Here is a 24582-nt window from a genome sequence, read left to right on the forward strand (position 1 = left end):
CTCAATGAAATCATTAGTTTTATTCATGGGGCCAAAACATTTTCACACAAATTAATTCATCGTTTTAGAGAACTAGGTATCACCTTGGCTGTGGAGTTTAAAGGGGAAATGCTTCTGTCCTTTGCTTTTCACAATAATTAAATAAATAACTTAACATACTCTGGAAAGTGCAAAAACTACAGTGGATTTCCTTTTGGATCAGCATCTTTGACACATTTTACATTATAGATAAAGATATAGATACACACACACACACACACACACACACACCAGTAATAAACTTTCTTCCATGTTAGCAGCATTTTGTTTCTAACAAATCTCATTACGGTAAAAAAAAAAACAGATTTCGCAAACACTTTTCAGCAGTAACCTTAAAATACAATTACATGACATATTCTGTAGATAAGAGCGGATCTGAGAGAACTGGACGTGATGGACATGTTATGTTCATGACACATCTATTATAGCGCGCACTCACCTCTTTTAATGAGGGTTTAATATTAACATCCAAAGCAAAAATAGGCTACATTTACTAAAGGCCAAATAGCCACTTATTGTTTACCAAGCATATTTTTCATACTAATATACTCTATTAATTAGCACTTAAAGTGCTGGCTTAACTTCCTAAGATGAGAATAAATTAAAATAAGAAATATTTCACTCCTGAACCCTGCATGCATATCTACATAAACAAAGCTCTCTTACACACTGGGATCAGCAATCATTCAGTGGTGGAGGCTGAACAATATGTTATCTAAAGGACACACATTAAGAACAAGCCAACAATTTGGGGCAATGGGTGGCAGAAGAAGGAGAAAGAGAAGGAGCAGGAGAAACAGCAATGGACTGCAGCAGATGGAATTTGTAGTAATTTTTAATATATTTAATCAATTTTAAAGATAACATCTGTAGGATCAGAACAAACTCCTGTCTAAGCTACCATCCAGTTTCCTGCAATGATCAACTAATCACTTCTGGAAACCTGCAGGCAGGACATGATGGCTGGATTTTCTCGCATACTAAGCTGTGATTTGTTTTAACCATAGTTTCTTGAATACTCCATAGTGCTTAATGTTAAAATTTGCCTTTATGGCACCTAGAGCTGCCCCTCACAGTGGAGGATTCTCTTACAGTTTGGGGGGTTTTAAGGAGAAAATGAGTGCCTAATCCTCGCAGATGCTCAACTCTCCCATTTCAGCTTAAAAAACCCTGAAACCCCACCCTCCCCAAGCCCTAATGCTCAACATGCTGCACAAAGCAGCCCTCAGATGGGTGGACATTGTGCAACTGTGCCATAAACTATGGTTTATAAAGCACATTGGCTGGATTCACAATTGCAGTAAGGCACATCCAAAGCAATAACAATATGGCTTAGCACAACCCATGGTCCTCCGCAGCTGGGGACCAGGGAGAGACTGTTTCCAATCCTGCAAAACTATTGCAACTAGGAGGTTTCAGGGAAAAGAAGAAGAAAAAAAGACATTATATTGTATTGAGCAGCAATGGGAACCATCTTTTAAGAGAGATCCTTTTTTGTATTTGACCTCTGCTAACCCAAAACAGCCTCAGGAATACTGCAGGAGAATGAGAAATCCAAGACCAAACCTTATCCCACCACAGTGGAAAGATGGGTTTGCATTAGCACAAGCTGGTTTCTGACTTCTAGTCTGTGCATGCCAGCCGTAGACAAAAGGACTGCTACCATTTAAGGAATGAGGAATGTTCAGACAAGCCTCTAGTATGATCATAAGAGCTGGCCCACATTTTCCAAGGCAGAAAAATCATTTTGATTTTGACTGTAGGAAGTTTGGTTATTCAGCATAAACTCTGCTATCTATCTATCTATCTATCTATCTATCTATCTATCTATCTATCTATCTATCTATCTATCTATCATCTATCTATCTAGATAAATAGACAGACAGACAGACAGCCATGGCCAGTTCTGCTATATATAAATGCCAACGCAGGGGAAAAAGAACCTTATTTTCTGTCTTTCTGAAATAGCAGAGAAAGACATGTTTGCACTTGCTTGCTATTATAGAAATGACAGCCAGCGATTCCCAGGTGGCAAAGGAACTGGGAAACCACAATCAGAAACCATCTTCTCATAGACACTGTAACTACCCCAGACAGCTCTATGCCTGCAGGCTTGTCTAAACCAGGCATTTGCCCACACAACCTAGCTGTACCACTAAAAAAAAAAAAGCAATGCCATTTTGTAATAATGAACATTATTCTATTATTTGGGAGCAACTGTTTAGTACCATGGCACATTAAAGCTGAGTCAACAACAACTACAAGAGAAAAGTCTTACTTTGCAAACGTGAGAACTGGGGTTGGATTGCCAGTTGGTTTATATGGATGCAGCTTTCAGGGGTGACTTTTTAGGACTATGAAGTAGTGGAAGGGAAGGAAGAGTTCCAGGTCAAGCAGTTGGGCTGTAGGCAGTGCCACGAAGTCTCTTCTCTGAAATCCTGGAGTGGGTGTAATTTGCTGAAGACAGTACTGGCAGGGCTCATTCTTCATGCTTAAATCATGGTTTCTTAAATAAGCCCTTGCAGTTCGTGCATTGCACTAAGCTCCATAAACCCAGAGGTCTGAGTTTGCACAACATATTCAACACAGACAAAACCATTCTATTATGGCTTCCTGTGATGTGTCACCTCAGTTACTTCTGAGATGATAGAGATAGATAGATAGATAGATAGATAGATAGATAGATAGATAGATAGATAGATAGATAGATAGATAGATAGATAGATAGATAGATAGATAGATAGATAGATAGATAGATGATGGAAGGCAGTTTTCTATATTTAGAGAAAACCCTATCTATTCCACTGTAAACATCAACTGAGCAATTTGGACCAGAATCTTGGAGAGAATTATTTCCAAACATTTAACTTGTCCCACACATCCATCAGATGTAGTATCCTATTATAAGTACAAACCACAAAGTAGACATGTACCTTTCTCACCCTTCACACTGTGCACACAGTTTTCTTTTGCAGAAATTATGCTTTTCTCAGGAATTGTTGCAAACAATGAAATTATCTCTCAGAGACAATTAACTATAGGTTTCTGCTTTGCTATTAAAATGTACGTCAGAGGAGGTCTGTGTGTGAATCAAGATAACTCTTGCTTTCGGCTTGACCATAACGACAGTAAGGAGCATCCATTTTGATTTTTTGAGTCTGAGCTTCAGCTTTCAATTCAGCCTTTAAAGAAGCAACAAGGATTCTTCTGTTTCTAAGGTGAAGAAGTGAGACAGAAATGGTTGCTGTAAATCCATTCTCTATTGAGTTCAGTCTTCATCAAATGCTTCTATTCTAAAAAAAGAGAAAGAAGTTTTATTGAAATGCCTGCATGCTTCACACCGCCATTGAGTTAGGGTGCTTTATTCAGATGAATGCTGAGAAACATTTTTATATTCATTTCCACATATTCATTGCATTTATCACAAACCAAGGTAATTCAGGGGTCTCATTAATTCAACTGCAAACCAGAACGAGCATGGAGAATGTTATTTTATATGTAAGCTTTTCCCCTTCAGCAAAGGATCGTTACCTTGTCATGGTGCTGGAGCTTGAGCACCTCAATGATGCCATGAGCTAAACCGTGAAGGGCCACCCAAAACAGGAAGGTCATGACAGAGAGGTCAGACTAAATGCGATCCCTGGGGAAGGTAATGGCAACCCACCCCAGTATTCTTGCTGTGAAAACTAAATGGATCAGTACAACCAGAGGTATGTCAGTATACCATCAGAAGATGAGACCCCCAGGTCGGAAGATGGTCAAAATGCTACTGGGGAGGAACAGAGGATGACTTCAACTAGCCCCAGATGTGATGACGCAGCTAGCTCAAAGCCGAAAGGACGGCTAGCGGCCAACGGTGCTGGGGGTGAACGGCGAATCCGATGTTCTAAGGATCAAAACACCATTGGAACCTGGAATGTAAGATCTATGAGCCAGGGCAGATTGGATGTGGTTATTGGTGAGATGTCAAGATTAAAGATAGACATTTTGGGCGTCAGTGAACTGAAATGGACTGGAATGGGCCACTTCACATCAAATGACCACCAGATCTACTACTGTGGACAAGAGGACCACAGAAGAAATGGAGTAGCCTTCATAATTAATAGTAAAGTGGCTAAAGTAGTGCTTGGATACAATCCAAAAAACGACAGAATGATCTCAATTCAAATTCAGGGCAAGCCATCTAACATCACAGTGATCCAAATATACGCCCCAACCACAGATGCTGAAGAAGCTGAAGTAGAGCAGTTCTATGAGGATCTGCAGCAGCTACTGGACAACACACCTAAAAGAGATGTTATTTTCATCACGGGAGACTGGAATGCTAAGGTGGGCAGTCAAATGACACCTGGAATTACAGGTAAGCATGGCCTGGGAGAACAAAATGAAGCAGGACATAGGCTGATAGAATTTTTCCAAGACAACTCACTCTGCATAACAAACACTCTCTTCCAACAACCTAAGAGACGGCTTTATACATGGACTTCCCCAGATGGACAACACCGAAATCAGATTGACTACATCCTTTGCAGCCAAAGGTGGTGGACATCTATACAGTCGGTAAAAACAAGACCTGGAGCTGACTGTAGTTCAGATCACAAACTTCTTCTTGCACAATTTAGGATCAGACTAAAGAGATTAGGGAAGACCCACAGATCAGCTAGATATGAGCTCACTAATATTCCTAAGGAATATGCAGTGGAGGTGAAGAATCGATTTAAGGGACTGGACTTAGTAGATAGGGTCCCGGAAGAACTCTGGACAGAAGTTCGCAACATTGTTCAGGAGGCAGCAACAACATACATCCCAAAGAAAGAGAAAACCAAGAAGGAAAAATGGCTGACTGCTGAGACACTAGAAGTAGCCCAAGAAAGAAGGAAAGCAAAAGGCAACAGTGATAGGGGGAGATATGCCCAATTAAATGCAAAATTCCAGAGGTTAGCCAGAAGAGATAAGGAATTATTTTTAAACAAGCAATGCACGGAAGTGAAAGAAGACAATAGAATAGGAAGGACAAGAGACCTCTTCCAGAAAATTAGAAACATTGGAGGTAAATTTCAGGCAAAAATGGGCATGATCAAAAACAAAGATGGCAAGGACCTAACAGAAGAAGAAGAGATCAAGAAAAGGTGGCAAGAATATACAGAAGACCTGTATAGGAAGGATAACAATATCGGGGATAGCTTTGATGGTGTGGTCAGTGAGCTAGAGCCAGACATCCTGAAGAGTGAGGTTGAACGGGCCTTAAGAAGCATTGCTAATAACAAGGCAGCAGGAGACGACGGCATCCCGGCTGAACTGTTCAAAATCTTGCGAGATGATGCTGTCAAGGTAATGCATGCTATATGCCAGCAAATTTGGGAAACACAAGAATGGCCATCAGACTGGAAAAAATCAACTTATATCCCCATACCAAAAAAGGGAAACACTAAAGAATGTTCAAACTATCGAACAGTGGCACTCATTTCACATGCCACTAAGGTAATGCTCAAGATCCTGCAAGGTAGACTTCAGCAATTCATGGAGCGAGAATTGCCAGATGTACAAGCTGGGTTTAGAAAAGGCAGAGGAACTAGGGACCAAATTGCCAATATCCGCTGGATAATGGAAAAAGCCAGGGAGTTTCAGAAAAACATCTATTTCTGTTTTATTGACTATTCTAAAGCCTTTGACTGTGTGGACCATAACAAATTGTGGCAAGTTCTTAGTGGTATGGGGATACCAAGTCATCTTGTATGCCTCCTGAAGAATCTGTACAACGACCAAGTAGCAATGGTAAGAACAGACCACAGAACAACGGACTGGTTTAAGATTGGGAAAGGAGTACGGCAGGGTTGTATCCTCTCACCCTACCTATTCAACTTGTATGCAGAACACATCATGCGACCTGTTGGGCTTGAGGAATCCAAGGCTGGAGTTAAAATCACTGGAAGAAACATTAACAATCTCAGATATGCAGATGATACCACTTTGGTGGCTGAAAGCGAAGAGGAACTGAGGAGCCTTATGATGAAGGTGAAAGAAGAAAGTGCAAAAGCTGGCTTGCAGCTAAACCTCAAAAAAACCAAGATTATGGCAACCAGCTTGATTGATAACTGGCAAATAGAGGGAGAAAATGTAGAAGCAGTAAAAGACTTTGTATTTCTAGGTGCAAAGATTACTGCAGATGCTGACTGCAGTCAGGAAATCAGAAGACGCTTAATCCTTGGGAGAAGAGCAATGACAAATCTCGATAAAATAGTCAAGAGCAGAGAGCTCACACTGACAACAAAGGTCTGCATAGTTAAAGCAATGGTGTTCCCCGTCGTAACATGTGGCTATGAGAGCTGGACCATAAGGAAGGCTGAGAGAAGGAAGATCGATGCTTTTGAACTGTGGTGTTGGAGGAAAATTCTGAGAGTGCCTTGGACTGCAAGAAGATCAAACCAGTCCATCCTCCAGGAAATAAAGCCAGACTGCTCACTTGAGGGAATGATATTAAAGGCAAAACTGAAATACTTTGGCCACATAATGAGAAGACAGGACACCCTGGAGAAGGTGCTGATGCTAGGAAGAGTGGAGGGGAAAAGGAAGAGGGGCCGACCAAGGGCAAGATGGATGGATGATATTCTAGAGGTGATGGACTCGTCCCTGGGGGAGCTGGGGGTGTTGATGGCCAACAGGAAGCTCTGGCGTGGGCTGGTCCATGAAGTCACGAAGAGTCGGAAGGGACTAAACGAATAAACAACAAAAAACAAGCTTTTTCCAGTTCATTAGTCCATGCTATGATGACATCTCAAGAGCCTTCAGATCCTATATAAACTGGCATTCTTCCCCTACTGCACATTACAACCAACTGCTTTCTTTAATCTGATTTTCACAACACCCTAAGCCACAGCTTGATGAGCATAACTGTCATGAGTAAAGATGGCGAGCAGGGGGCTCTCACCCAGACTGTCAAGCGCATGCGTAGCACTGAGGAACTGTTCAGCCATTCAAAGAGACACAGATCGGGACCGCCTTAACCCTTGGGGTTTATATGGCTGGGTTTTCCCACGCTTCCTCAGTTTGTTAGGATTCTTGTTAAGTACTACTAATAAATATTAGAGACCAAGTCATTGTCTCAGTGTGTTTCCTGGTAATCAGGACAATAACATTGGAAGAACTAGGACCATAAGTTAAACTATAGCTAAAGAGAAGTGTTTTAGTCAAAATTTGAATCCATGATGATGATTTTCTCGTTTCACCCATGTTCCATGTGTAATCAAATCTGAATAGAAGGGTTAGTCAATGTTAAACTTTTTCTTCTGGCCTTTGAACATAGCACCAGCCACAAAAATGCCACTCTGTTGTCTCCACTGCTCCTCATTACATTAGGCAAGGGGTACAAGATTATGCTTTTGAATGAGGACAGCGAGAAATCCACATCCAATTCCTCCCTCCACATGACCCTTTTTCCTACCTTTTGATACCTGCTATAAAATGGTAACAATTAGAATTGCAGTTTTTACTATATATTCACAGAGTTCTTACTTCGAACAGTTTACATTTGTCATACTGCTTGTACTTTCTGCCATAATAATAATCAGATCAATTCACTTTAAGTCAATGACATGATCAAATAAAGGATACATCACTGCAACTCCTATGTCATGCACATGCAGTGAATGCACTTTTACGAAAAGTCTATAAAATACTTTTGCCTTGAAAACTAATAAGTGGAACAAATGCACCCTACAAATGCATTGTACTTGGGCATTGTGCAAATCATGTTAGAAGAGCTGAAGATCCACCCATTTTGCTATGAGAATCAGATGTGCCAAGTACTATCAGGAAAGTCCATATTTTCATTACACTTTTATCACAGCAGCCAAATGGTCTCCACATTTTTGAGTTGCTGGAAAAATAACTGTTTCCCAGATTTGCCAAATGCCCCCCAATTGCTCTCTTTGTTAGCATAAGGCATGATCCAGTGTTAAGGTGGTGGATTGGCACTCAGTCCAGCCTACTTCAGAGAGCTGTAGTTCTGAGGAGGAAGGGGCGGAAGAAATGCTACTCAGGCTGCCTTAAGCTCCCAAAGGAGATAAACCTAACAACTAAATAAATACACAAACATATAAGATAATGCTATGGAAAGCAACAAAATAGGTAGAGAACGCCTTTATCTTACAGTCAACCTTTTCTTATAAAATGCAGCTTTCTTTGAAACTGAAACAAAACCTGAATGCTTAATTTATGTGGACCTCTTTAATTAACATTCCTTGAACTACGCAGATTTACAGTTTTGCCAGCATCTGTTTTGATTTATTCATGCTCCAAGTCATAAGAGAGCCCCATAAAGAAATTAAGTGGTAAATATAAAAGGTTCATGACTAAGCAAGTTCTGATCCATTAAAAGCACAACATTGGAGAAGCAGCTCTTCTGTCTGGGAACTTTCGCAAACAGGAGAATATCTGCCCAGATACACACCCTGCGGAAGAACTTCCCACTCTTCTTCTTCAAAGGGGGAGCACTCAACTTTGCTCATCTTCAAGCAGTGCTAGGGAACCACAGAAACCATTTCCTTCCACACAATAAACCTACAAACTTTTACATGTCAAAGCCAGAAGAATGTAAATAAGAGTTTGCCTTTTGTTCTCAGTCTGATTGTCTCCTTTATCCCTTCAGTTTTTGAAAGAAAATGTTTAGGCAACAACACAAGAACCAGCTGAAGTGGAGTGCTGAAAAAGCAGAATGAAGTCAGACCAGAGTGGGAGAGGCCAGCATCCATTAATTCTTTGCAGGTAATTGCTGCCAGACAGAATCTAGCAGGTATTGGCAAGAAAGCTGCTTTTAACTACTAGTTGATAGCTCCCTTGCAAATAGGAGCTTAGCATCCACTGGGTGAGATGTGTCTGAATTTCAGCATTTATAGATTCCATTTCCAGCAGGTGCAACAAGGGAACTTCTCCTGGTTTAAATCACCAGGATTCCACATGCTGTACCAGCTGAATACATAACATTGATTACAAACTTTAAACAGTGCTATGTTTATAGCTCCATGAATTATTCTAATTTCAGGAGCATTCATGCAAAATTATTGCAGCACTGATCCTTATTTGCCTTCCTGATAAGTTCCTTGTTCCTCTATGAGCCCAAATTCAACCAATGTCCACTTACTTGGCACTGGATGGACCTGGAAGGAAGAAAGAAAGGTTTATTCTACTAATCACTGGATACATATACTATCCTAAGAATTATTTTAGCATAGTTTGTTGAAGAACCCACAATAGCTTCCACATAACACTAAACCATATTGGATGTTATATGCTAAGTCATAATTTAATTTAGCAAAGTTTATTGAACAAGACATATAGTATAGGATGATACCACTTGGATGGCTGAAAGCGAAGAGAAACTGAGGAGCCTTATGATGAAGGTGAAAGAAGAAAGTGCAAAAGCTGGCTTGCAGCTAAACCTCAAAAAAACCAAGATTATGGCAACCAGCTTGATTGATAACTGGCAAATAGAGGGAGAAAATGTAGAAGCAGTAAAAGACTTTGTATTTCTAGGTGCAAAGATTACTGCAGATGCTGACTGCAGTCAGGAAATCAGAAGACGCTTAATCCTTGGGAGAAGAGCAATGACAAATCTTGATAAAATAGTCAAGAGCAGAGAGCTCACACTGACAAAAAAGGTCCGCATAGTTAAAGCAATGGTGTTCCCTGTAGTAATGTATGGCTGCGAGAGCTGGACCATAAGGAAGGCTGAGTGAAGGAAGATTGATGCTTTTGAACTGTGGTGTTGGAGGAAAATTCTGAGAGTGCCTTGGACTGCAAGAAGATCAAACCAGTCCATCCTCCAGGAAATAAAGCCAGACTGCTCACTTGAGGGAATGATATTAAAGGCAAAACTGAAATACTTTGGCCACATAATGACAAGACAGGACATCCTGGAGAAGATGCTGATGCTAGGGAGAGTGGAGGCCAAAAGGAAGAGGGGCCGACCAAGGGCAAGGTGGATGGATGATATTGTAGAGGTGACAGACTCATCCCTGGGGGAGCTGGGGGTGTTGACGACTGACAGGAAGCTCTGGCGTGGGCTGGTCCATGAAGTCACGAAGAGTCGGAAGCGACTAAATGAATAAGCAACAAAAAAATATAGTATAGACTTGTAAATAATATTAAGCCACAATTGGTGGGTGCATACTTTGATAAGGCTACAGATGTGGGCAATAGTCTTCTGTTGTCTGGATTTTTGCAGGCCAAATTTGGTAGCCCTATATATCAAACAAAGCCAAAAGCAAACAGAGCACATTATGGCTTAGTGCAGGATAAATGTAACCTGAGAAGCATTAGCCAGCATGCTTGAGATAAAGCTAGGCTTTGGTTGTGCTTATGGCATATTGGCCAAAATATGCCAAAACTGACCAGAACTGTCCTTACCATTAGTAGGGAACGTTGCATGTTCCTTGGGTATGACTAAAGCTGGTAACCTGTTCCTCTATCTCATTATATGAATGCCTCAGTCAACCCAAGCCAAGATTGGCAATGGAGGTTGATCTCTATGGGTCCATTTGGATGACAACCACAGTATATGGCAGATTTGCAACTGGAAACATACGTAAGAGAAGTAAATGGAAAAGGCATGAATTAACAGATGAAATGAAGAAAATGACGTTTTTATGTTGTGTGTCTATGAAATGGGAAAGATGTAATAGATCTGAATGAAGTGGTCTGATGTAATTGGAGTTGATAAATAAATACAGGGAAGTAAAGATAAAGATTTAATAATGAATAAAATGGACAAAAGGTATGTCAGAAAGTATGAATTGGTATCTTCTAGGGTGTTGTGAATGCTAATGAAAATAGGAATCCATAGGTTGGTGACAGTTGCATATTATACTGCAGAGAATGGGGACACTGGAAGAAACAGGGAGCAGTTCTGAGGAAACTGTGTAACATTCTGGATGAATGCTACTCAGAGGTGTCTGCAGGGGAAAGCCAAGGGGTGGATATGAGGAAAGCAACACTGTGCCAAGATGATGCAACTCTGTCCCTTCTGTATGTGGGTTGCAACATCACCTGTACATATGAAAGAAATGGAGCTTATGCTGTGATGGTTTGCACTGCTAGCTTCTGTGAATGAATGGGTGGAATGGAGAGAGGAGAGAGAAGAAAAAGCAACTGGTCCATTCAGAAACCCAGGAATGAATGGAAATTGTGATTTTTATCTGTCCAGGAAAAGACCTGTTTGTCTCAGATACTTGGTTTGAGCATAAGACTACTTAAGCATACATACAGAAAAAGCATGAAATTAAAAGCATGTTTGATTTGATGGTTTACAATGAAAGATTGAGAGAATTAATGATACAAGGATGTTGTGAGGTTCTCAGTGTGAAACAGACCATTTTGGGGCAGTATCAAGAGTGGATCTTGGGGAAAAAATAGACATGGAAAAAAAGGGGGGATTTATTTATTTATTTATTTATTATTGAAATTTAATTACTGCCCATCTCCCCCAAAAGAGGGGGAGCATATGAAATCCAATATGAGCATATAAATCCAACAGCTGCAGGAACAGAAAATGTGAGTGTTACATGAAAAGGTGTTACAACATTAATTAATTTCACGACAAAATTAATGGAAAAGCAAAAGGATGTGGAAGTTGTTTGCAAAGAATGAAAAGAATAACTAAGTGCCATAGACCTACATGGAGCTATACTAACAGGAAGGGTAGATAAGGATGCTTGGTGAAATGATAAGGTGGGGTGGATGTAAGAAAAAAAAACCCAGGGTGAAAAAGAAAATTACTGCTGCAAAAAATGAGGATGTATAGAGAAAAAAGATAGTTGTAAAGAATGTAATCAAAGAGAGTAAGAAACAATTGAGATTAAAATAGGCAGGGAAATTGCATTTGGATGGAAATAAAACATTTTACTTTGGAAGGGCTAAAGAAGAACTAAAATGGCTAAACAGGGAGCCTCCAGCAAAGGGAATGGAATTAAAAGTAAATGGGATGAAATGGTTTGGGATGAAACTAGAGTGAAGGAATAATTTAGAAATGTGTATGGGAATGATAGCATTACATCCAAGATTGGCATTTAAATAAACCCTATAAATGTTAGTATCTAATAGAAAAAAATAATGAAAAAAATTATAAATGTGGTAAGAAAGTTCAAAAAGTGGTACAGCTGCAGGTGTTCATGGTGATAGTGGAGAAATGTTAAAATATGAAAGTGATTTGCTTATGGAATGGTTGTTTGACATGAGTCTGAAGAATGCATCCATACCTAATGACTAGAAGAATGCAGTTATTATCTATCAAGAGTGAAGGTCAAAACTGCAAGGGGATTGATTGGTTTGCTAAGTGTTTCTGGGAAGATGTTTAACAGAATCTTGATTGAAAGGGAACAAGAAGTGACAGAAAAATCTGGTAAGTGTGATTTTTGCTGTTCAGCATGTCAATGAGAAATGTTTGAATGTGAGAATATTTTTATATAGTTTGTTGATTTAGAAAGAGCCTATGATGAAATGAATAGGCTTAAATTATGGAACATTTTGCTTGAATATGGAATTGAAGGTTGGATGCTGAATGCAGTAAGAACAGTTGAAAGTAAAGCGTGTGTAGGAATAAATAAAATGCTCAGCAGGGAATAAGGAAGGATGTGTGATATCTTCTAGATTGTTTAATGTATTTAAGTGTATCAGGGATATTTGTGGGGATGTGTTGGTTGGGGATGTGAATGCCCATGTATTTTTGTATATAGATGATTCCAAATCATTGGTTGAGAACCAAAATGATTTACAACAAATGTTAGATAGATCATATGATGCAACAAGGATTATGGATCTGAAAATTAATGTAGCAGAGACCAAGGTGGTTATATTTTGGAGAGAAAATAGAATGAATGATTGAATGACAAAAAAACTTAGACCAAATAAATGAATTTGTGTACCTTGGTAAAATGATTATTAAAGATGAGGAAATGGAGAAATTTCAAGATATACAAATGCAGCTAGAAGGCAAATAACCAGTGGTCTGTTGTGAGAAATATTTGTTCAAGAAGTAAAGATGGCTTTATATAAGGGGGCTGTGAGTTCTAGTCCTGCCTTAGGCACAAAAGCCGGCTGGGTGACCTTGGGCCAGTCACTCTCTCTCAGCCCAGCCCACCTCACAGGGCTCTTGTTGTAGGGAAAATGGGAGGAGGAAGGAGTACTAGGTAGGTTCGCCACCTTGAGTTATTTATAAAACTAATACAGGCGGGATAAAAATTAATTAAATAAATAAATAAATATAAATATGCTTTGCTACACAGGAATTGGGTATGTCAAGATAAATACAAAAGCAAGTTGAATTCAGTGGGCATGGGGTACATGTGTGTGTGGTTAATAAGAAGAGCTAGATACAGGAATGAATAGGTGTGAATGAATGTGAACTGAATACAAGTAAGTGATCAGTATGAAAGTAATACATTGAAATGTTTGGTCACATAGAGGCAGTGAAGGAGAATCAACTTATAAAGCAAAAATGTGAGTGAAAAAGGGCTGAAAGGAAGAGAAGGCCTAAGAAAGTCATGGTTAAATGGCATTGATGAGATCCTGAAAAAAGAAAGGTGAGAAGTTGAAAGAACAAAAGGCAACATATGAATGTGGTGAAAAGAAGAATGGTCTGCAAAATTAGGAAGGTATAAAGAAGTATAGTGAATGCTGTGCAGTGATTTAGCTATACAGCAGAAACTTGATTTAGCAGATTTTGGATTCAATGGATGGAATTCCTGTTATATTTATGTCATTACAGAATATCATCTGTGAATGATGTAGTCTCCAACTTAACGGACTATTGGGAATAATAGGCAACCCCTCCCTCCAATTGGTCTGTTAACTTAAAATTTTGGGGGTATTTTCTTTTTTCCCATCTCATGTCTTCAACCCCAAATCTCATGTTTTTACTCCAAAGGGAATAGTGTGATCGATATATATGTATTTACATATCAAACTTATCAGAGAACTTATCAAAAAACAAGGGAAACGGGGCAATGGTAGTATTTTCCTCGTTGCTTGGCAAATCAACAGAAACCAATGGCTTTCCAAATGTAACTCACCATTTGATAAATAGTATTTGTAGTGCAACTCAAAAGCCAGTTGGTTGATGGAAGTATAACACTGGTGTGACATTAAGTGTAACTGAGAGATTGGGACTGCGTAGTGGCTCACTATAGTCATGTGCTGGGCCTTTCCTCATTGCTGAGTTAAAGTGCTATCCTCCCATGCCTGAGCTGGCAGAAAACCATACTGGTATGAAATCTTCTGCTATTGCCAGTCCCTCTCCTTCTATGGTCTGTGTTCTGATGCTCTGATGGCTTTTAGGGAGCCATGGGGGTGACCATGAAGGCATCCAGAAGCCATCAGGCAGCAACAGGTACTAAAGCATGTGTTGAGCCCAGGGAGGCAGGAAAGTACTAGAAAAAAACTCAGACTGGCTCCCCTCTGACTCCCTGGGGTGTACAGCAAAAGGGAGGGACGGGAAGGCAGACTATACTTCTCAGTCAAGTACAGTTCTTCTCTTTCTGTGGAGTCACTTTCTTGATCTGGTCTACCTTGTACGGCTGATATGAACGTCCTGATTCTGGATGTGCAACACATTTGGGTTCTCCTCCCGGAGCTGACTTGTGGGCTGGAATGAGATGAACTTTCATTAGGGGACCAAGGCAGCAAAAAGATGCTAGCAGAACTTGGGGGGCAAAAGTTAGGGGCAAGTGGGCATACAAACTATCTGTATGAACCATGCTTTATCTGTGGGCGTGATAGGTTTAATTGCATTCTGACTCAGCATGACTATAGATTTTTTTTCTTATTACCATTATCTTGGGATGGTAACCTGTGATCCTCCAGATCCTGTTGGTTTCTTACCCCATCCCCTCCATCACACTTGACGATTTGCTGGGCCAAAGGGAAGATGGGGCTCTAACCATATTTAGAAGGAACTACATCTCCACCTTTGTTCTACATAAAAATTGCAAACATGACTTATCATAGCATTTAATAGCATGAAAAAGTACTTTGTTCTGTTAGTTTAAAAAATTACTGCTGAAAGTTTAAATTAATGATACAGTATTATACAAGCAGCACAGATAGGAATAAAATTTGCAAAACCTCACAGGGAATGAGCATGTCAAAACCTTAAGCATGTGCAGAAATCCTACTGGGATAACTCAAGCATGTGCATTCCCTCTGTCTAGAATGAAGCCACTTATGCGTAGGCCTTGCTAACTAGGCTAAAAGAAGTCTACTGCTCCAGGAAGTTGCTTTAATCTGCACTCATTCTCTAACCACAGTGATAATCTGGTCTGTGGTTATGTTTCTTTAAAAATGAAGTAACTGAGAAAACTGTTAACAGGTACAGGCAACTCTGTTTACTCTCTGGAAAAGAGCCAATATTTGCAGGAAATCAAGGTTGTATTGTTTCATAGCAGGAAGTTCCTAGCATTACAGAACTAGGCCTGGATTACAGAATTGCAAATGTACAATTCAGGGGCCTCCTTATGGCTCATCCTCTCACTAATGAATTGTGTATTTACCATAATGATGAATTATATTATAACTGGGCACTTTGTAACCAAGGATTTGTATCTGTACTGCATTGGAGTTCTTCAAAGATCGCATGCGTTACCTTAAGAAGAGCTGCTCTGAATTGACAGACGATCAGAAATATCTCTCACCATATTTTCAAGGACAAAGGGAAATTGGCTACCAACAACATTTTCAAGACATTGCTATTTTGAGCTGTCCTGTTGCTAGTCCTGGCTCTTAGAATTATTTATAGACTGGATCCACACATTATGCTAAGCCAAAATATGGTTGGTTTGGTTTTAGCACAGTGTGAGGTGTGACCTAACCAGTGTGGATTGTAAAACATGGTGAACATCTTAGTAAATTATGGGAGCATAACCAATTGTGGCTTAATTAACAAACCATGGTTAAGTCAACAATGGATTACTACAATGCATGAATCTTTTCATTGTGGTCTGCCTTCAGAGTCTTTCAAGTGCTTGCAAGCTAAGCAGAATTCTGTAACCTGCAGGAGGCTTCTGAGAACACTACAGAATAACATGTCTATTAGCAAAAATGATATTTCCAGCCTCAAGTCTTACTGCAACTTATACCAACTGTAGAAGACAGATTCTTAACCATTTCCTCCCATCACCACCATTTTTCCTCCTTTACATCCTTCCCAAGCTGCTACCCTCAACAATGAGAAGTCAAGGCACGGGTTGGTGAAGAGTGCTTTGCCATTTCAAATATCTCAGAAAAGCTCCAAATCAGATAGATGCAGAAGCCCCAACTTTTTTGGCCAAACCAAGCAAGGTTTTATTCAATTGCTTCAACCTGGCACCCTTCACAATGTGTTTATGCTGGCTGAAAATTCTGAGAGCTGCAGGGTCAATAGATGTGGAAGATTTCACATTGGAGAAGGCTGCTTTTGATGTACATATCTCTGCGAAGGGAGATGGAGACAAATAAAAAGTTCCCTGAGCAGAAAGGTCATGTGAATGATGCCTCAGTCTTCATCAATCCTTTCCCTAGAAGACTTTTTATGTTTTGGATTAAGCAGTAAACACCCCAAGCACCACAGCACCTGCCTTCCACTAAAGGGTTTAGCAAGGTTTCAAGGCCAAGCCTGTGAAACCAGCTCTCCTGCTAATCCTATTGTCCCAGTCCCATAGACTGAACTCCTTTATTGCTTTCTCTCTTGGGATCCATCTTTCTGCAGCTAAGCTTCCTTCAGTTTAAAGGAAGGGATGGAGGTTTCATTCTGAAACTATGATCTGAACAGGCCAACTTATCTTGTCATCCCTTCTCTCATCTGTTGGTGCTGTTTCCCCAGTGTAAAAGATCCAGGTTTGGGAAAGGTTGCTCAGCCTCCTAACTCATTTATATATTTCCAAACATAAGTTAAAAAAGCAGCCATCAGTCAGGCCTCTGTTATGGATTACTATCATTTATCTTTTGTCTTGTTTTTTACTAGTAAATTCTGAACGATGCCCTGCAGATTTCCAAGTAAGGAACACTCTTCTCTTCAGGGCCATTTGGAGGCACATTGTTGCTTAAACTGGAGCCCATGTTCATTTAAACAAGTCTAGCTACATCAACCCGATAAAAAAACTCACTTTAATTTATTGAAACCTTATTGTGACATCCAATAATTTCATCCTAGAGAAGCATATTAGTTTCTCCAATACCTCTTTCACTTTTTAAGTCCCACTTGGTATCTCCAGGTTGGTTGGATTACAACTCCAATGCTGGCTGTGAATTCTTGAGAGTCGCATTTAACACTTTCCAAAAAATCATGTTTGCCTAGGCTGTTTTAATTCTCTGGTTTGTCCATACATTGCATTAAATCATAAGATGGATTCCTCATTTTGTGTAAGCATGCTGTATAAACTCAGCCATGGACTACTGTTGTGCACTCTGCATGGGACCACTTCTGCCCTTGATTGAAGTTGGTTCACAATGTGTTGGATCTTGCAGGCCTCAAATTGGCTGCCAATAGGCTTCTGGGTACAATTGGAAGTGCTGGTTTTAACCTATAAAATTCTTTTTGGCTTGGAATCTAGGTACCCTCAGGCCTGCCATCTTCAACAACAATTGACCCATCCACAATTCCTATTATGAGAGAAACTGCTTGTAGTTCCCTGTGTTCAGGAAATGAGGGAGGCTGAGGCTGGGAAGCATTGTTTTTTAGTTATGGTGACAGCTTCTCTTTGGAAGCAAGGCTGGCTCCAACAGCATTAGTCTTCCAGAATTTAGTTAAAACAGATTATTCTGGAAGCTGAGATGTCACCAAATGTTGCTGTTATTATGATATTTTTTTCATGTGTACTGTGGATGTTTTAGTGGATGTAGTTATGTTTCTAATTTTGTAACATGTTGAAATGCAGCCGTCTGTACATTTAATAAATAAATGGTTATCTGTAAGCCAGGGTTTACAGGTAAAGTTACAATAATGCTGAATAAATGGTAGTAATGACAGATCCTTGTCGTTCCAGCCGTCACAGCATCCCTGCAGTCATGTGATTGCGATGTGGGTGCTTGGCACCTGGCTTGTGATTACGACATTGCAGCAAGCCATGGTCACATGTTTGCAACTTCTGACGTTCCATGCCGGCTTCCCATGAGCAAAGTCAATGGGGAAGGCGGGAAGTCAGAAGTCGTGGTCATGTGAAGTCGTCACTTAACGACCCATGTGATCCTCACTTAATGATGGCAACCAGGACTGCTGGAATTGCCATCCCTAAGCAGTGCAGTCATGTGACATTGTACTTTACAATCACGTCACTTAGTGACAGAAATTCCAGTCCCAATTGCCATTGTAATCCAAGGACTACCTGTAGTTGTTCATAAATATACTAGATGATTGTGGCTTCTTAAACAAACCACAGTTTAACATGAGGTCTGAACCTAGGTAAGGCAGGATAGAGTTTAAAAACTCATAACAAAAGGTTATGCCATTTTTGAAACATATAGGGCAGTCAAGAGTTCCCTGTTCAGGGATACATTGTATTTTCTCAAATTATATTAATTTTTAATATCCTGTTACTCAGTAGCACCATTCCTGAAACTGTGTTTGAGTGGAAAGATGAGTAAAAAGAACGTGGAAGCCAATCTTGTTGAGCTCAATGGTGTTTTCTCACAAATAAACACATTAGAGTTTATCTGTATTATTTCTTCTAGACCAGTGTTTTTCAAACTTGGCAACTTTAAGATGTGTGGACTTCAACTACATGTTGGCTGGGGAATTCTGGGAATTGAAGTCCACAGGTCTTAAAGTTGCCATGTTTGAAGAACACTGTTTGAGACTCTTTCCTCCCCATATGCCATATGCTCTTTCCAAAGTTGTTCCCCAAGAAACACTGAAGCTTCAAAAGAGTTTTCCAGTGTGTACAGTGTGTATGAGAAAGTGGGTGCATTTATATGAGAGATGTGGGATGAGCTCATTCTTTAAGTTTTGACTTTAGTTTTGACTTTAATTCCTGTTTGTGGTGGATACAACTGTTCTGGCAGACATCTCCAGAAGGCTAGCCACAGGCTAAAAACACTTCCTGTCCCTGTGCTAGAATTTTGGATTGACATGATCTCATTCCTCATCCTGGTTTGTTCTTTGTCAGTAAGAAGTGATTACATCAGATAGTTCTTACCAACTTTATCAGTGTTTTGCAATTAGCCAACTTATTTGAAGAATTTATTTAGTAGACTTAAACCCCACCTTTCCTGCTAGGAGTGTATGATGGTATAAACGGGTTTACTCCTTCCTCCTTCATAAATCCACAACAGCCTTGATAGATGGTACCTGGATACCAATGAACTTCATGGCTGAATGAGGATTTGAGCATGAGTCCTTCAAATCTTAGCCTAACATTCTTATTACTACTGCCTGAACACTTTCAAACGTTCATATCCTCTGTATCAGAAATGGGCCAAATTGTATATTATTTTAAAGGCATAGCTAGCAGCTACATCCTTGGTTGACTCAAAAGCAAGGGCTTAATCCAAATGGGGACCCTCATGTTGGAAGACATGTAAGGGAATCTTCCCCACTCCCACCTGCCATTCCAATGTGGACTGAGCACCCTTGGCCTTCAGCTTACATTGCCAAAGGGCCACATTTTGCCAGCATGAACTGCAGATATATGGATAATGTGGCTGAATTAGATGAGAACTTATAACATCCACAGTTTTCTACTTCACTGAAGCTAAACTCCCAGTCTATCTTGGATCCCCTTTCACTTTAATTAGAATTTTAAGATAGAAAAAAAAAGGGCACAGGGAAATAATCATCTTTGTGATATTAGAAATCAGAGGACATCAGACCTGTTTTGGACAACAGCAGGCAATGCATTAACTTCTTACGTTATTGGATTGAAGGAAATTCCATAATCTGTTAGCATTCATCATGCTGGTAAGAAAAAGGGGAAGGGGAATGAACATCAGAGGCTCTGCATTGCCTACAACCTGGTGTAGATGGTACTAGTGGGCAGTTTTGGCCTTTTTTTGGCTGAAGCATAGCCAGTCAAGAAGACTGGGCCCTTGAGATTGTCTCCTTGAGACAATCATCATATACATGTATGTTGAGTTAGTGTGGGCTTATTCTTTTCTGACAGAAAAGTAGAAACATAAGTGGTAATAACAATTGTGAGTCGTTATTTTCCTGTGATGAAAGATAAAGAAATTCATGTTGTCGTGCTTTAAAAAAATCAAACCAAATCAAACCTCAGTCATTTTCCTTCTACCAATCTAAGAAAAAAGTGCTGGTGAATGGTTAAGAGCATAGCTTTCTATTTAGACGTTATCAAATCTCTTTCTTTCTTTTTTTCTTTCTTTCTCTCTCTCTCTCTCTCTCTCTTTTTAAACAAAACCCCTCCAGGTGACACAGCCAGAACTCCTCTCGAGCTATGGAGTCATTTCCTCATGAACAAACACTCCCGTATCTTAGCCAAATGTAAATTCCTTAGTACTTGAATCTCAATCTAAGATGGCTCTCAACAATGCCTACCCTATCATTAAGCAGAATGAGGTAACCTCCTCCAACAGGGTAGCACATTATTCATTATTTATTTAGTTATTGCTGTGTTTTTTCTACCAGGCATTTCTGCCTCATGCCAACATCGCTTGGTCAGTTTTCAGTGGAAATGCCATCTGAGACTTGCTTCAGGTACAGGAGCATGATATCTTGCAATGATCTTGATAAAGACAGTTGCCCTTCCAAAGATTTATGTAGGATTTTGTTCCTTACAATGTACAGTACACTTATCTCACCTATTTTACATGAATCTCTTATTTTTGCTTCTATTGTATTTTATGATATGTCTGGCATCAGAACAGATTATTCTGGCTAGATTAGCTGTTGCTCAAAGGCGCATCAACTGGTTGGTCTCTCTCGGCCAAAAGATGCTTACTGATGTCTCTTGCTTTCCAAGTTTATTTGGTAAAGTGATTTATTTAATCTCAGTATGCTTAACCTGAAACATGGCTGCTGAAGTGTGGAGTATCGACATTTGGTGACTGCCACTTGGGACAGCCAGTCAGCAGTCTGTGTTTCCAGTAAATACCAGTTATGCAAGCAACAGCACATCCCTAGCTGTTGAAGAGTAGGGCAGTCACAGCCCATGCAAAATGGCTTATGTACAATTGCACACCAGAATTCCTCCATGGAGCCAAAGGGTGTAAACCTGTCACTATGAATTTTTAATTTCCATTTATTTCAACTGCACAATGGATTCTACCTGATACTTATGTGTGATCATTGACTTGTAGCAACTGATTAAAACAGCTTGATTCTTTGCCTTGATGTACCAATTGTTAAATTCTGGGTCAGTGCTTAGAGTTCAGTGAATGATGGGAAAACTGCCAAGTATGCATAAAGATGTCAAGCAATTTCTGTATTTCTCCATAATTTTCAAAATACTGTGATCATTGGAATCATGTATGTATATATGTATGTATGTATGTATGTATGTATGTAGTTTGGGTAACAGCAATGTTTCCCTATAGAAATTAGGGCTATGCACGCAGCTGAGAAACAAACAAACAAAACCCATAGTGCTCCATTGTAGAAGAGGATCGGGTGGTTTAACCCCCTTGGTCACAGATAGGCAACTTAGTATTTTCTACAAATTTTGAGTTCCAACTACCATAATCCCTAAGTGTTGACTTGTTGGTGAGGTTTATCTGGAAGAAACCAGCTTGCCTTAACTTATCTTACGTGATCAGTATAAGTAGAGGTCCAAGATGGTGAATGGACCTTCTAAATCCTACACAGCTTTTCAGAAAGGGTTCTTTTTAAAATGTCCAGTTACAAAGCCATTGCAAAGTCCTAATGCTAACTATATTTGCTTAGAAGTAAATACCATGAGGCAGTGTATCCTACTTCCCAGGAAAGTGTGCCCAGGACTGCATTCTATCATGCCATCCATTCCCTGTTTGATTGGGAACCAGTCCTTCTAGATTTATTGGGACACAAGCTGAAGCAACAGCCCTGAAGAATGTTTGTAGCCCTGCACAGGTGCAGTCATGTCATCCAACTTCAGCCAGTTGAGGTAAAAAGTGATAAACGCAATGAAGCAGCAAGAGATATCCCACTCCTCAACAGATTGGAAAATGAGAAATGCCAGGAAATGGCTGCACAGCCTGTTATGTTGTGAAGTGAGAGGAAGGCTTATCCCTCGTTATATTGAATGAAATGAAGTGGGGAAGGAAAAAGAGAGGCCCACAAATGTTTCCTTCACCACAGCTTAAAGGGGGATAGATTAGAAAAAGGAAAACAGTGGGATGATAAAGCTGGCAGCTCCCACGCTGCAAAGGAACAAAATTTGTGCCAGTTTATCTTAATTAGATAACATTAAGGCTTGAGCAAATGGCTAGGCTTTCTGTGAACATAGCCCAACCTGCTGTAAATAAGCTACTTGCCAATCAGAGGGCAGACATGATGTGTAAATATTGACTTTAACTTTCTTTGGTGGTTTTCCTTTCTCCTTAACAAAGTCCATGACTTTCTAAAGGTCAGCTCAAACAGTGGGATCCTTCATAACAAGAAACAATAACCAGATGTAACCTTCTGGAGACATTTATCATTATAAAATTATGGAACGCCCAAATGCAACCATTACCAAAACTGGCACTGTATGTTATGCCCACCATGCTCTAGATATTAAAGACAAATTGTATGTTTCCCCATCCCTTACTGGTGTGCTGTTGGAGAGATAAAGAGGACAGAACCTTACTCTATATAATCATAGCTATCTGTGGTAATATCAAATGTGCATGGTTACACTTTGCACATGCATTAGCGTTATACTGACCTGGGTGTCTGTGAAGTAAGCAGTCTTTATGGAAAGTCCTGCATCATCACATTTGCCTCTTTGGCTTTCTTGCACATGTACAGCCACTTGATTATCCGAGCATTGCGTTCAATCACAGAGGTTCCACTAGGCGCCTGTTCTGTGACCTCTTCTTCCAGGAGTCCATCTTCACCACTGTGCCTTGTGAAATTGCTTTCTGACGTCGCCCCGCTGATGCTGTGGATATGGAATGAGAAGTTGTCTGAAGCCACAGAAAAGTTCTCTTGGCCTAGATCTTCTATTACTTCAGGTGTGAGGCCACAGTTCTTAAAAAAAGTGTCAAATTCAGAGAAAGGTTTTGAATATCGGGAACTGATATCCGATTGAGATCTTTGAAGACCTTTCCGCCTCATTTCCTTTACGTCATAAGGTGCTGAAGTCACATTTAGGGCATTTTTGCATCTGCTGGCAAGAATGGGCACTGGGTTTGCCTTTGTGGGTGAATTCTGTCCTTCTAGATCATAGTTATGACTTGTGTCTTTGCCCAAGACAGTCCCTTCCATTTCAGGAATGGTTTCTTCCTTGAGTACAACTCTGGACACCTCAGAAACCCGCTGCTTTTCCTTGAAGGAGCCCTGGAACAACCTCCGGACCAAATTCCCACGAGTATTCTCCTGGCTTTGGCCTCTGACGAATTCACACTTCTGACGATAGATCACCAAGGAATCTGGCCTGATCTGCCTTTTAGCACTGTTGCGCCTCACAATGGGAGGACCACCCTGCAGGGCTGCTGGGCTCAGCTCTGCAGCCCTGGGAACCTTGGCTGTTGTGTCTTTCTCCTCACCCAAGTGCTCAATCTTCTTGCTTTCCACTGAGCAATTCTCGCTGCTGCTTTCAGAAGTTGAGCTGAGGGTGATGGCTGGCAGCTGCTTCCTGCCGATGACTTGCTGGCTTTTCACATATTTGGCCTTATCTGCTGCCAGCCTTTCCACAGCGCTCTTCCTACTAGGGTTGCCTGCCTCCATCTGCTTGCGAAGGTACTCTGGACCCTTGTGGAGAAGCCGTGCTGTCAGGGAGGAGGGCAGGTCAGAGATGGCATGCATTCTCACCAGGTGAGGGAGTTCAGTTGGCATAGCAGGTTCAGGTGTCCCAAGCTTATTTGCACTTCAGGGAAAAGAAAGCAAATTTCAAAGCCTCTTTTCCCCTCCTCCTCTTCCTCCCTTCCGCTCTGATTCTTCCGGGATAAGCAATCCGGGGGACTTCTCAGAAACAGCCAACCCGTTGCTGTCTCCTTTTCCCTGATTTCTGAACAAAGCAAAACACCACTGCTGTAGCCAAGCCCTACTGTCTGTGCCTGCTGCAGACACTCTAACTGCACACACATATGCACACACACCCCCTCCACAGCTGCTTCTTTGCACATTCACCTTTTCACTGAGCCAACCCCTATGAGCCGGGCACAGCCAATCCTTGTGAAGCACAGAGGCCTCTCTGACACCAGTTGGGAGGGAGATGACTCATTGACGTTAGAGGAGTGTCTCAAACCATCAACACTCCATTGCCTTCAGCAAGGACGAGCCCTCATGAAAAGGGCTTTTTTTAAAAACAAAACAAAACTTGGGCTTCCTTCTGCCTCCTCCTACCACAACAGTGAAAGCCTGGTGTGAAGGAAAGTGCTGGCGGAGCTTTCTTCGGCAGAGACTGAGGGAGAGCTGCAATGAAGAAAAAAAATTCCCCAAGATCCGGC

At 40.6% G+C, this 24582-nt stretch overlaps 1 protein-coding gene across 1 annotated transcript; it reads right to left on the bottom strand.

Annotated features, from left to right (window-relative positions):
* FAM110C (family with sequence similarity 110 member C) lies at window positions 1-24243 on the bottom strand. Its single transcript, XM_063313921.1, has 2 exons — window positions 22857-24243; window positions 1-3332 (listed from the first exon to the last, which is right to left on the bottom strand). Exon 1 carries the CDS (start codon window positions 23966-23968, stop codon window positions 22883-22885), a length of 1086 nt encoding a protein of 361 aa, XP_063169991.1. The 5' UTR covers window positions 23969-24243; the 3' UTR covers window positions 1-3332; window positions 22857-22882.
* Window positions 24244-24582: the final 339 nt, after the last annotated feature.

This window comes from Candoia aspera, chromosome 1 (genome assembly GCF_035149785.1).
Source record: "Candoia aspera isolate rCanAsp1 chromosome 1, rCanAsp1.hap2, whole genome shotgun sequence".
Lineage (NCBI taxonomy): Eukaryota > Metazoa > Chordata > Lepidosauria > Squamata > Boidae > Candoia > Candoia aspera.

Excerpts from the sequence above, each read along its gene's own strand:
- FAM110C (XM_063313921.1), bottom strand. The coding sequence starts at position 23,968 with ATGCCAACTGAACTCCCTCACCTGGTGAGAATGCATGCCATCTCTGAC.